At 34.6% G+C, this 10,905-nt stretch overlaps 1 protein-coding gene across 1 annotated transcript; it reads right to left on the reverse strand.

Moving 5' to 3' along the window:
• Positions 1-2,856: 2,856 nt before the first annotated feature.
• On the reverse strand, positions 2,857-8,478 carry LOC115957421 (5'-adenylylsulfate reductase 1, chloroplastic-like). The gene is made up of 5 exons (XM_031075655.1): positions 8,309-8,478; positions 5,617-5,763; positions 5,271-5,397; positions 3,744-4,557; positions 2,857-3,654 (listed from the first exon to the last, which is right to left on the reverse strand). The coding sequence occupies exons 1-5, from the start codon at positions 8,376-8,378 to the stop codon at positions 3,424-3,426; spliced, it is 1,389 nt and encodes a 462-aa protein (XP_030931515.1). The 5' UTR covers positions 8,379-8,478; the 3' UTR covers positions 2,857-3,423.
• Positions 8,479-10,905: the final 2,427 nt, after the last annotated feature.

Here is a 10,905-nt window from a genome sequence, read left to right on the forward strand (position 1 = left end):
TGTGTGTCTCTCTCAAATAGGTATGTGGGTTCAGTGCACGGTTGGGATTTAATTTATAGAGCAGATGAGTTGGATGAGGTGTATATTATGTCGGTAATAAACAATGTCTTTAAGACATTGCCTACATGGACAGTCTTGAAAACTTATTAGATTTTTTTGTTTTTTCTTAACTTCTGTTTATTTTGACAAAAATATTTTATGGAAAGTTGTTTCGTTTCTTGTAATTAGTCACAATCCTGAAATGAGTGGAGCGATCCTTCGTGCAATTATCAAAAAGGAATACATGATTTGGAGTCAAAACAATAAGGGAGGATGGACAAAATGTCCATTACAATCGCACAAAATTCCTAGTGGGGGCACCTTGAGTTGAGAGGGATTGATGATTGAATTAATGACATTCTTTCATCTCTTTCAAATTGGATGAGTTTATAGCTGTTTTGTTTTGCTTTTGAGTAATTCTTGGAAACCTAACTGAATATAAATATGTGTACATTTTTTTGGATTTATTATATGTTCTATTAATCATAACTTGTCATGTATTTGTTTAATTTTTTTTATAAAATAGCCAAAGTTTAAAATGAAAATGAAAAAAAAAAAAAAAAAAAAAAACATATAGCAAGTTGTGATTTGTGAAAAATAAAGTGAAACACAAAATATGATACGGAAGATTTGTATTTGACCCTAACCTATGTTGGAGATCATTTTTCAGATTTTTCCTAAAGCTAGCTAGTAGTACAATATGTTTTGCCCCTTTTGGCCTTCATGCCTTCTTTAATAAAATCTTACTCTTAACGAAAATTAAAATAAAGATAAATGAAAAAAAAAAAAAAAAAAGGTTCATAGATTTGTAGTTAATTAAAACGACTTTTTCTTCCATTAATGTAACTTCCCACCTGGTATTCTGTCGTGACCCTCACCCAACTTCTATTATGGCCACAAGTAACTCGCACGTGACATCTCGCCAAACTTCAACATTTGTCTTAATTTATACCTAATAAACTTAAAATATATATTTATACCTAATTATTATCTATATATAATATATAATATATGTCTTTCCCTCAACAACAAAAAAAAAAAAAAAAACTATATATCTAAAAGTTGTTTAGCCACGTCTATATTTATATATATCTAATTATTATCTGTTATGTCATATCAACAGGCATATCATCCACCTATTTTTAACATTTTCTTTTTTTTTTTAATTATTTTTCTCCTTATTAAATTCTCACTTTACAATTATACTTCCTCCAATATCCCCCAACTTTTACCTTTTTATATCCCCACTACACTCTACTTTAACATTGCAATTTTTCTATACCTTTATTTTTCTTTTATTTTGACTTTTCTTCTCCCTACTTTATTTGCTAGAAAATTTTGATATTCCTTCTTCCATTCAATCCAAATTTTGCCCACATAAAAAGATGAATACAATCTCTTTCTCTACTTTTTTTTTGTGGATTTTTAATTCTTTATTACATCTCTAATTTATGTTGATGAATTTTTGTGTTGAACTCTACTTTGATTTGATGTGATTTAGTTGTGTTTTAATTTGTTATCCTTTTTTTTTCTTTGATTGTTAGATGTTATCTTATTGCATTAGATAATGATATAATGTTACTCTATTATGTAACATGGTTCGGATAATTTGGTGTTTACAACTACATTTTCTTTTGAGTAGTCTTATACTCATCTTCTTTTATAGTATAAATTTGTTATTTCTCTCAAATTCTCTCCCAAAAAATGTGATTATTCTCTCTCTCTCTCTCTCACATTTATTCTTTCTTGCAACTCTACTTTTGATTGATGAATTTTTATTTTTTTCGTATATCTACATTAGGTTGATATATATTTTTGGTGTGTTTTTTGAGTTCCTCATCACATGTACTCTCTCTCTCCCTTTTTTAGTTTTTATTTGAGTTAATTCTTAGATATTTTGAAAGTAAGAATTTGAGTTCATATCAAAATACAATTTACATGACTATATATTTAAATGTGTCCATCAATTATTTGAGTAATATCAACAATAAATAAGTTATGAGATTTAACTATCATGATAATCTCTTTAAGAGAATGAAAAATTCAAATAATTAATTGGAAACTTAAAAAAGTTTAGTTGTATCAAAAAAAGAAAAAGAAAAATATAAAACAATATAACAAAAGTTTGAATAGTATAGACCAATTTTAAAAAAAATAATATCAATCAAATACACCCAAAATTTTTTTTTTAAAGAAGGCACCAAAAATAGTAGGATAATATTTTTGCAGTGATAGAGATAAAAAAAATTCTTTTAGAAATAGTTCAATTTTGAAGGATAGCAAATTATCTTCGTAAATTTTAGAGAATAATTATACATTATACCACATTACGAAATAATATATATTCCCACGCATCGCATGAATCTACAACTAGTTGAATTAAATGGGAAGCTTAAAAAAGAGAAAAGCTCAAAGGATTTAGGGGAAGAGAAAGTACTAGTTTGATACAACTTTTTTATTATTATTAATTTTATAATTCGAAAGTCACGTTGAAGGGTAGGAATTTGAATTTTAGATATTTCCATTGAAAATACGGACAGATTGAATTACACGAGACTATTTTACAGTTTTTTGAAAATTGAAAAGTATTTTTAAAAAACTTTGGTGAGTATAGCTGTTAATTGCCGAACCGCGGAAGATATGAGATTTTCATTAATCGTCAAGTTTTGGCCCACACAGGTCCCTTTAGGCCTGAAGAATCTTAGTTTAGCGCAGGGGTTAAGTGATGAAAGCCCATTTGGAGGATCTGAGGGATGTTTCAATATTTACACATTGCTGTTAGTTGACAACAAGAGATGAGATTTAGATCAGACAACATTATCAGGGGCCTTAACCAGTAGTGCGTGTTCCTGGTTCAACTTAAATACTTTTGAAGCTACCACTCATTTGTACAAGTTTGAAGGCATGAACTTAACATCCAGGTAGCTTTAGAAAAGCATGACAGCCTATTCATGGCCTACAAACCTTTCAATCACATTTACTTACTGCTTGAAGTAAACTACAACTAGTAAGCAGGAAAATGAAAATACAATTTAGGCTCAATTTACACTGCTGCAAGTTAGAGCTGTGATCTTTTATTCTGAATTCTGAAAACCATGAAGAGATCGATGAGAGGATCGATCTTACATAATTTCTATTCTACAAAATTATGAATTGCGTCAAATCTCAGGATGATTTTCACTGTGTTGAAGGAACCACCACCACCACCACCACCGCCACCACAAGGAAAAGAATTATGTGTACCTTAGATACACGACTTCTAACACTGGTGCATTTCCACCGATGCCCATGGTAGTAAGCATCCTAGCAACTCCTATATAATATATTTTCTATTTGAGCATCCAAATTCTCAATTCTTGCTAGCAGGGTACCAATTTATCATCATCATTGTAGAGCATTTATGAAAGCCATCAATGAATCAACATCTCTATTCTCCGAGGGATACTTGATGGGGCTGGCCACATGTCTGGGGAAAAAGAGTATTGTGGGAAAGCTTCCTAGCTGCAGCTCTTGTTGAGCATATGCCTTCTGCTCACCATCAGCCCTGAACTTTCCCACCTTCACCCCACTCCCTGCCAGCTTCTCTGCCAATTCAACATAGGATTCTTCCATAGCCTGCTCAAAAGCCAAGGAAAATTGTTAGACACGCCATAATGTCCTGCATTCCAAATAATAATGGTTAGAGCCTCAAATAATATTCTCACCTGGCAGAAGCGGCACCATGGTGCATAAAGCACAACGACCCAGGGTTCTCTTCGGTTCTCCAGTCTAGCCAAGTTCTCTATCCCAGATCTACTCAAGGTAACCAAATTCTGGCTATTGAAGATGTCAGTGACTCTGTCACTCTCATTTGTGGGTTCAGCGCCATTTCCATTGCCATTTAGTTGAGCCACCTCTTCTTGTTTGATGTTCCCTTTGTGAAGGCCACACTCCTTAGCCTTGGAATCCTCCCACCACCACCTTCCCTCCCTCTCATGCTGCCCAGGTAGGACTGACCTTGTGCATGGCTCACATCCAATTGAGATATATCCCTGTGAGTGCAAAGAATTAACAGGTACATTCATGGCTCGAAGGAAGTTCCATATGTCCTGACCTTCAACATTGGCCACAGGATTCCACTTCGTCAAGCTACCAACTCCACCATCCATTCCTTCAAAAGATAGGTCTACCTGGACAACAGGAATTTCAGCCCTTGTTCCCGGTGATTGATCTTTTCTTTGCCCAGTGATCCAGGCTCGGAGACCTTTAAGTGCCCGCCTTAACGGCCTAACCTTTCTGACCCTACAGCACTCTTGGTGTCCATCTTCGTAAAAGGAGAAGAGACCCTTACTCCTCACCAGAGCTTGAACTTCAACAGCATCAGGGAACATGTACTCAATTTGAATACCATAGTGCTTCTCAATGGTGTCAAAGAACTGATATGTCTCTGGGTTTAGCCTCCCAGTATCCAGGCTAAACACCCTGAAGGGCCGACCAGTTAGCTTGGCATACTCAATCAAGGCCACATCTTCAGCTCCACTGTGCAAACCAAAAGTAATTAAAATTTAGATCCTGGTCTTCAAGTGCATAAGTTTGACAATGTTGTAACTTGTAATCAAGCCAAAATTCCCATAAGTAAGCAGGTGACGTATATTTAGAAGCACACTTCCATTTGTTTGAAAATTATAAACAGATGTCAATACTGGTTGCATGCTAAGAACCTTTAAAACTAATTTCTTGTAGGATTGGTTATTACAGTGACAAAGTGATTTCTAATGATTAGAACTTCATGTACTAAATATATACCCCAAGTACCAAATATACATCCACTTAAAAATAAAATCATTTGGCTTTTCTGAAAAATAGTTGCTTGAACAAAAACCTATGGAATTAAATTGTCAATTTCACTTCTTATCTTATTTTCTTGTTGCAATTTAACGGGCTACTAATTCAGAAGTAAGTTACTCAGGTTCCTTGACAACGTAATTTCCTTTTCCAGGTTACCATAGATCCTTCAAAGAAAGCAATAATAAAGGAAGGCAGAAGTAGAGATCTATCACTAGAACAAAATGGATGAGAAATTTTGATTTCAGTTAAACTCCAAAATGCCAACAACTTTTCTAATTTCGTAAAGTTATCACTGAAACATTAGTCTCTGCCAATGAACAGTGAATTATAATGGAGAACTATGTTTTTCTCTGCTAAAAGTTTTAACTAAACAAAACTGAGGGAGAAGATAAAAATAGAGTTACCTGAATGCAATTGCAATGTCATTGCCAAATTTTTCGAGGGCCTTGTCCATAATTTCAAGAGGGGAAGCCTGTTCCATCTCCTTTGCTAATTTTTCATAATCTTCTGTCTCTATTCTATCTTCAACTTCTGCAAATTCCCAATAACCATGGTGCAAACTTTTTGAGTCACTACACTTTCAGATAATATTAACAAATAAAAAATGTAAAAGAAAAACCCTGTATAATAAAATGGAAAGACATGTTCTCCACTTTTTTTCTTCCATTTCAGAGTCAATTCACAATCATAGTATCACTAATGTGCTAGTATCTGTATTAGAACAGGTACAATATGAATAGACAAATGTACCTGGAGCAACAAGAGTTGCTGCAAGAGGAACAACCGAGTCGCTTATTTTCTGTTCTGCACAAATTGGTTTTACTAAGAATTTCCGGCAGTAAGAATCCCTAGGCACTGAGCATTGATCCAACAGACGAACTGAATGGATCCATGGAGCTGTTGGAATCAAAATAATAACAAACTTAGAGAGCAAAAAAAAAAACCCAATCCCATAAAAACAATGATAACAAAAGAACTAGGTTTGAAACTAAGTAATATCTGTCTTTTTAGCAAAAAGACAAGATGTATTGAATTCATAATTTGTTAGATACTTATCCTTACAAGATCATACAAACAAGATTACTTAGAATTCTTATTTTATTTTACTTTTGAAAGTCACACACGCACCACTACCTTGTTCTTACAAAGGAGGTAGCATCTGATCTAGAACTCATTGATTCAAGATTGCTCAGAATTCAATTAAATTAAACTTGATTATTCTTTGGGAAATCATAAGTCAGTGTTCTAATTCTAAAAACAAAACAGTTGGAACCAAAGCATGACTGCTCATGAAACTGTTATTTTACTACAAGCAACTGGTAATTGATACTTATAATAATAGGAGTAAAGAACTAGCAATAATTCTGGATGACACTTTTGCAACTTTAATTCCACATTCACAATCATGAAAATGATGACCACACCCACACCCACACAAAAATGGACATGATAAGCACTCATAACTTTCATATCTATTGTTTTGCTCTCTCAATACTGAACAATAATTTTACTCACAAGTAGACTCTTTTGTTTTTTGGGTAAGTCACAACTAGGCCTATAGGCCAAGTGAATTATTAAGAGTCAACTTAAGTTATTATCTGAATTAAAAAAGTTCTATTGGGTTTTTGAATAATAACTAATATTACTGTTTTCTTTCTTTTCTCTTCTTTTTAATTTTTCCCCCCTAGTGGCACGTCCACTATTATTTTTTTGCCTCATCATTTTGTCCTACACCTTTCACAAGTTGTCAATATTATACACTAAATTTTCTAATGGGTTCTTTGTTATTTATTTATTTATTATTATTAATTCCACCTCCACTGTTAAAACCATTTTTTTCTGGTTAAACATTATTTTATTCTCTTTATTTTTTTCTGGTTAAACATTGTTTTATTCTCACTACCTATAATAACTATCATTTATAAGCAATAAACAAACAAGTTAAAGTGCGTAAAATTGTGCACAAACATCAAGAAAAAACAATTCTTTATTACTATTTTTTTTTTTTTTTGAAAAGCAATATTTGTTATTTTTTGAACATGGACCTAAACGTAGTACAAAATGTGCATTAGCCAATGGCATTTTCGAAATTACTGAAAAGACTACAATTCTTTTCGGTCAACGAGTTAACTCAATTCACTGAGTTTCCTATCTGAGTTAGAACTTACAAAACAAAACAAAACCAAAAAAAAAACAAGAAAAAACAAAAACAAAAAAGAAACAGCCAAAAACAAAAACAAACAATTATTGTATAAAAATCACAAAATTCTCAGGTTCGTGATTTCCCAGATTGTTCAATACCAAGAACCTCAAAGATTCAACATGAACAACTTTTTTCCTTTTATAAAAAATTTAACATCAATAAAATTGGAAAAAAAAAAAAAAAAAAAAAGTTGAGCAAACACCTTTGGGCTCGTGCGAAGTGAACGAGCCGCGAAGGAAAGAAAAAGATGGAGAAGGAGCAGAGAGAGCCATCAGAGAGATTTGAAGCTGAGTCACTCTCTCTGATTCTCTCTCTGAATTTTATGTGTGTGTGAGAGAGACGGCTAAAACCAATTTAAAACTTATTGTTTTATTAAAAAAAAAAGTCTGATACAAATCAAAACCAAGTTCCCAATACTAAACAAATTCTAGTCATCATTATCACAAAGCAATCTTAACGGCTAAAGATGCAATATATTTCATAATCTTTTCAAAACTGGCTAAAGTAGCAAGTTGTCAATTGAGATTGATTAGAACATTTGACTTTCACTACCATTATTTTTCTCATCACCAATGTCCAATCACATCTTCCCAGCTCATCAAATTTTGTGGAATAAACTTTGTATATATCCATTTTATTTGCCTTCCATATTTGCTTATTGCCATATAAAAACCTAACAATTTCCAAAAAAATTATTTTAAAAATCAATAATTATAACGACACACCTAATTTCATAATATGTTTGATTCGGAGTCTCTAGACACTGCTTATCAACTCTTGTTTACATGAATTAATCACGTTTTATCGATCAAATTAACATGTTGTGAAATTGGACATAGCATCGGCTATGCCACGTGTCACATTGGCCCCACTCCATGTAGCCCAAAATGTGATGTTCATTTATAGCCGATGGCATTTTCGTTTTCGAAATTGACATTTTACTGAAACGGCTTCAATTATTTTCACCCACCGAGTTAACTAAATTCTCTGAGTTTTCTATTTGAGTTAATCAAATAAAACAAAGAGAAAAAAAAAACAAAAAAATACTACATATAAACAAACCAAAACAAAAATAAAAAGGAAAAAAAAAACATAAAAAACACAAATTCCCAGGTTAGTTGTTGACTGTTTGCCTAGGTTGTTCAATAACAAGAACCTCAAGAATTCAACAAGAACAACAAAAAATGTTAAAAAAAAAAAAAAACTTTGAAGTTGAAAAAGAAAGAGAAGAGCATTGACCTTTGAGCTCGTGCGAAGAGAAAGAACCGCGAAGGAAAGAAGAAGATGGAGAAGAAGCTGAGAGAGCCATTAGAGAGATTAGAAGCTGAGAGAGAAATGGAGAGAGAGGCTCTCTGTGAATTTTATAGTGTAATTTGAGTGAGAGAAACAGTTTTGTGTTTTGTGGTATTCTTTTCTGGCAAAATAAATAAAGGCCTATTGTTGTGGTTCATTGAACCTGGACGCTATTCCGTCGAGGAAATTACCTTTTTTTTTAATTCCACGTGGAGCTTTCCTAGTGGAAGATGTCCATGTCAAGTGGGACCTCTATTGTCTATTTTTCTGGTTCTATGATCTATCTAGCTTTTCTTGCCTTCCCTAATTTTTTTACTTTGCCCCCTCTAGAACTTGGTTTTATAAAAAGAGTAATGGTCAAATGGTCGGTTTTCCATGACGATTTTGATGAGGTAATGCTGTGATAGGAATCATATTATGAATCTAACTTTTATATTTATTAATTTTGTTTAAACAATGATAGGGATGTTTTTTGTATTGATTCAAATAAATTATTTACATTAGGATGAGTTAAATTAGTTTAGATTATAATGAGTTATGATTTGTTTTATTGATAAATTTTAAAAGGTTTGAAGTATTTTATTTGATAATTCGATTGTTGGGAGGAAGAATTTGAATAGTAAACACCTCCATTAGAAACACTAAAAAACATTAATTGAGTTACAATACTTTTAGTTAGAAAGCTAAAGTTTATCTTTCTCCTATTAAAAGTTTATGTATAACAATGAATAGAAATAGTTATTGTAGGGACACGATTTTTAACGGCCCGGGAATGACCTTAGGCTCATATGTAAAGGGTCCAAACAATATGATTTGTAGAGAATGGGTTTGAAAAAGGCATGCCCTTGGGCACTGAGCAGGGGTCTGGTCTTGGTTTAATGAGAAATCATACAAAGGTATGCTTGGACTGCATAGCTGAGCCTTACCTTGGTGTGGTTTAAGAGGTTTGGCTCCTCAGACTTAATTCGAGGAGCATTACCTTCTCACCAACCTTCCTCTTTTTTCTCCTCCTTTCTTTTTGGCCCCCTTTCTTTTTAGCTCTCTTTTCCCTTTTATACTAGTATTCATTTCCCCTTCTTCATCTACGTGTCAGTTTCTCCTTCTTTGGGGTGGTTACTCATCTTATCAATCCTCACGTCAGAATGGTTGGGAAAAGCTAGATAACATGGTATGAGTATGGGTTTGTCAGGTGATGGGCTCCACATTAAGGTGCTGGCAGCCTTCTCCCTTGTGCTGCTCTTGTACTGAATCTGTCCTTTTCTTCAGGCATTTTTGTGAGACGTTGAGCGTGAGGTTATCCTCGGCTACATTCTTGGGCCATTAAGGGGTTCTCATCATACCTCCTCGGCAATAAGGCTCCTCGGCTTGGGCTTTGGGCCCTTAGTGTGAAGTGGGCCGGGATTCCAAACCTCGGGCCCCACAATAACCCTTCAAAATCCTGCTTCCCGACTCTTTAGTTGGGAAGGAGGGTTTTGGTGATGCTGAGCCCACCTCGTGACTTGCTCAAATCCTGTACTCTATTATTATTTGTGCTTCTTCATTTACATGGGAGTCGTGTCAAAACAAGGGACACTCCTTTATTTTTCATTCACGTGGAGTCCTTTGATATTTCGGTACTCGAGGCGCGCCTTCACAAGGATCTTTAGATCCTACGACTGAGGATGAGGTTGGAAATTGAGCCAAGTCTGCCTTGTCCGTAGCATTCCTTGGAAATTTACATAAATTAAATGCCACCGGTTTGCTCTGCGTATAAATAGGGTAGGGGGTCACTCCACCTACACATGAACTCTCCTGTTCCCTTCAGAATCATACTTCTTCTTCCATATTCACGATCTCCATTTCTAGTGCCATTCTGCCTCAAAGCAAGATGCTTGAGGCGTGGATGGGGATGAAAGGTCTTCGCATGCTTCAGAGGCACCGAATCCTCAAGGTGATATGGTACGGACAGGGATGACACAGATTCAAGCCAGTCCCTCGTTTTGACAGGGGGAAGATGGTATTTCTCCATCTTTCAATCAAAATCCGAAGCAGGCTCTGGTCATGCCAGATTTTTGGTATGTCAGAAGAAGGAATTTCCGCCATCAGCGCCGTCTGTCTTGTCGCAGGCAAATTTTCGCGGGGGCTCCTCAACTTCCGGTTCCCGGCACCTTTTCTTCAACGGTGCGGGCCTCAAGTTGGGTTCCCTGCACCTTTTCTTCAGCGGCGCTAGCCCGAAACCAGGTGCTCTCTGCACCTTTTCTTCAACGGTGCAGGCCCCACGTTGGGTTCTTTGGCTGCCTGAGTTATGGGCATGTAAAAGTATTGAGGAATGGTTCCTTTAATCAGCATCTTGGAACAGCAGCCAATCTCTCCTCTGTGCTTCTTCTTCGGCCTTATCTTCATTCTTTTGTATTTTTTCTTTTCACTTATGTAGTTAGCTTTAGTATAAACTTATTCCAGCTTTTCATTGTACACTGTACTATTTCTTTGTCTTAATAAAAGAGGAGTTTATTTCTTTCTAAATACTTTCCTTTTCTGCAACAACTACTTTATGCATGAATATT

This window comes from Quercus lobata, chromosome 8 (genome assembly GCF_001633185.2).
Source record: "Quercus lobata isolate SW786 chromosome 8, ValleyOak3.0 Primary Assembly, whole genome shotgun sequence".
Lineage (NCBI taxonomy): Eukaryota > Viridiplantae > Streptophyta > Magnoliopsida > Fagales > Fagaceae > Quercus > Quercus lobata.

Coding starts and splice junctions, on each gene's coding strand:
- LOC115957421 (XM_031075655.1), bottom strand. CDS start 8,378: ATGGCTCTCTCAGCTTCTTCTCCATCTTCTTCTTTCCTTCGCGGTTCT. Junction 5,764..8,308: donor CTCTTCGCACGAGCTCAAAG/GTCAATGCTCTT, acceptor TGATTCCAACAG/CTCCATGGATCCATTCAGTT. Junction 3,655..3,743: donor CATGGTGCCGCTTCTGCCAG/GTGAGAATATTA, acceptor GCTTTTGAGCAG/GCTATGGAAGAATCCTATGT.